The following is a 3,183-nucleotide window of genomic DNA, read 5'->3' on the forward strand; positions in this document are numbered from 1 at the left end:
TTAAAACAAAAACTAGTATTTGCTGTATTCTAAAGTGAGCCCAAACTGTACCACTTTTTAAATTGTATATATTTTAAAATTTTGTGTGGTTACCATTATAATATAGATCTCCACTTTCAAGGTCAAGTTAAATTAAAAATGATAAAGCAAAAGCAAGCTTCAAACAAAATACACATAAAATTTCTCAACAGAATAAAGCAATAAAAAGGAAAAGGGAAAGAGATAAATCAACCTTATGTATGCTTGCTCCATCCCTCAAAAAGATTCTTCTACACCCAAAGTATTATCATTATTGTAAGTTGCCTCTACATTTTCCTTCAAATGAATGTCCTCCTTCAAAACCTTCTTTAATTAGATATGGCAACTTCTTCTCACAATTATCACATTCCTCTCATGATCATAACTATCTTTTTCTTCTATCCCCCATTAATATTCTCATCAGCTCAATCAATTAGCATCTGCCGAACATCCTGCGGAGACATTCCGATCAAATACCCTTTCGGAATTGACGACGGTTGCGGCAGTCCATTTTACCGACATTTGCTAGTCTGCTCAAACACCGGTCATCTTTCCCTCCGAACTCCATCCGGCCGATACCCAGTTCGCCGGATAAGCTATTCCGATCCACACCTCCTCATTTCCGACCCATTCATGTGGGATTGTATCGATGGAGAGAAATTCAGACCAACAAGACCATTCAGCCTAGATACAAGCACCCACTTCTCTCTTTCAACACAAAACGATTACCTCTTCTTTAACTGCAGCGAAGATAAAGTAATTGTAGCCCCAAAGCCCCTATTCTGCGAGCATTTTCCAGATCGGTGTGAATCATCATGCGACTCTTCGAGTTATCTATGCCGTCATCTACCCGAATGTGGGTCGTCGGCATTGGGAAAGAGTTCGTGTTGTTCTTATTACCCGAAGGCAACGGAATCGTTGAGGCTTATGTTGAAATACTGCAGTAGTTACACGAGTATAAACTGGAGACGTTCTGGTGAAGCGAATCCATACGATTATAATGAGGTGGCGGAACCGGAGTATGGGGTAAGGGTTGATTTTGATCTAGAGGTGACAAGAAGCTGCCTCCTATGTGAGGATACAGCCAAGGGAGGAGGACGATGTGGTTTTGATACACAGAATCAAAGCTTTGTGTGTCTTTGTGATGATCATGAAGGGATGGATAATAATTATAACGCTACTACCTACTGCAAAGGTGATTTATAATTAGTTAATTAATAGAGAATGGTATTGCTTCATTACATTAATATATGATTTGCATGCAGATCCTAGATATTATTCTCAGCAGAATCATGGGAAGAAGATTGGAATTATTAATGCAGGTAGGTAATTAAGATAGATTATTTTGATGATGATAAATAAATAAATTGAATGTTTTGAAATTTATTTATGATATGCAGGGAGTGCTGTTGCTGCAGCATCAGTTGTGGGGGCAGTAATAATAATATTGGGAATTGGAGGGTTTTGTTTGTGGAAAGTTAGATCACATAAGCCAGTCACCCATGGTGTTCAAACCAACAATGAGAATAGGCTTTTTTAAATGGACTATTTATATTTTCTTTGTCATTCTGTTTCCTTAAAAAGTAGCTTGGGTAATGTAAGAAAAAGAGTAGGTTCTATATTATGGTCCCTACAGTTTGTCCAAATTTATGTAAGAAAACTAATCAATATGGGTATGTTTGAGTCTAAACTTTAAATCTTATTTGATTTGGCGCCTAATGGTTTAATTTATAATGTAATAAGACCATGTTTGATTTTGTAGGTCTAAAATCAAAAGTCAGTAGTTGATTGTTTGATTTGAGAAAAATCTGAAAGGTGTTAGTATAATCTAATATAAATTTGCAACCGAAAATGAATGTCTAACATATTTGAAACATTAATTTTTTTTTTAAATGTTTTAATTTATTAATCATTCTAATTTCTTGGGTATTGAATATGTGAGGATAGTTTTTATATAGATAAATATTCTAATATATTGGACAGAGATTATGTGATGAATAATTTATTTAACTAGCATGTACTTCTTGTGTTTGCACGAATAATGATATAAATTTTCAAAAAAAAAAAAATTACGTTAAAAATGTGACTTTATAATTTAATTCAATATTTTTTATCTAATTATTTAAAAATATGATAAGCTTCCTTTTATCCACTCGTTTTTATATTTTTTTAAACTTACCCAAAATCATATAATTTGAAAACATTTATTAGGTGAAAATAAAGTAATTTCGATTAAACAAATTTTCAAACATTAAATTTTGGATTAAATTACCAATAAAATATAAAGTTTTACTGGGGTATAATATTACTTATTATTATATATTTATTTGAAAAAATAAGAATATTAAAAAAATTAATTATCTGAGCAATTCATTTAAGTTTTTATATTTTTTATATCTATAATAATTTTTATTATTTAATAACCAAATTCGAGAGTACATTCTTAAACATTCGATTACACCTTTAAACATATATCCTTAGATTTTATCACCAATATTTGTGTTACTCAAGCCGATATTCCCTCCAATGTCAGAGCAGACGTCTCCGTCTATCCAAAAGGGGACGTCTGAAGTTCCCCCTTCATCCTAACTAGAGCAGACGTCGTTTGTTGAGGTGGAACTCTTGAAGCCGTCCGAACAAGAGAAGACCATGTCTATTGAGGGGGACATGCTCGTTCCCAAAGGGCATCTGAGGCCGAAGTTGCTGAGTCGTCTTCTTCTTATGAAAAGAATACGTCTTAAGAGAGGATGCCCGCTCCTCCAACCATTAATCATCTATCTCCTGTGAGGACTAACTACTCCCTTCCTGGACATCCTCTTCACTCTGATGACATCTCAGGATATGTCAAAGATCTTTGCGCTGAAATCCAAGGGTCTGGAAGCGACTCTAGGGCAATGATCTATGTTCCCCGGGCATCCACCCACGACAAAGAACCAGAGCACTCGATACAAGTTAGCTTTCATGTCAATCATCTTTGCTCTGTTCCCGCGGTTTCACATGTCGTCTCCTCTGTCCCTTCTTCTTCTAAGGAAGCATCTCCAGGAGCTGCAAGCTACCGAAAGATTCTTTTGGATGCCTTGGCTCTGATTCAGCAGAGTCTACAAGTTATGTCTTCCATACTACAAAACCTGTAAAGGGGATCTGCAACAACCACTAAAGTTAATG

At 35.1% G+C, this 3,183-nt stretch overlaps 1 protein-coding gene across 1 annotated transcript; it reads left to right on the forward strand.

The window, feature by feature from the left end:
* Positions 1-260: 260 nt before the first annotated feature.
* LOC124927432 lies at positions 261-1,796 on the forward strand. Its single transcript, XM_047467835.1, has 3 exons — positions 261-1,213; positions 1,284-1,340; positions 1,419-1,796. Exons 1-3 carry the CDS (start codon positions 358-360, stop codon positions 1,556-1,558), a joined length of 1,053 nt encoding a protein of 350 aa, XP_047323791.1. The 5' UTR covers positions 261-357; the 3' UTR covers positions 1,559-1,796.
* The last annotated feature ends 1,387 nt before the right edge of the window (positions 1,797-3,183 follow it).

Source organism: Impatiens glandulifera, chromosome 2 (genome assembly GCF_907164915.1).
Source record: "Impatiens glandulifera chromosome 2, dImpGla2.1, whole genome shotgun sequence".
Lineage (NCBI taxonomy): Eukaryota > Viridiplantae > Streptophyta > Magnoliopsida > Ericales > Balsaminaceae > Impatiens > Impatiens glandulifera.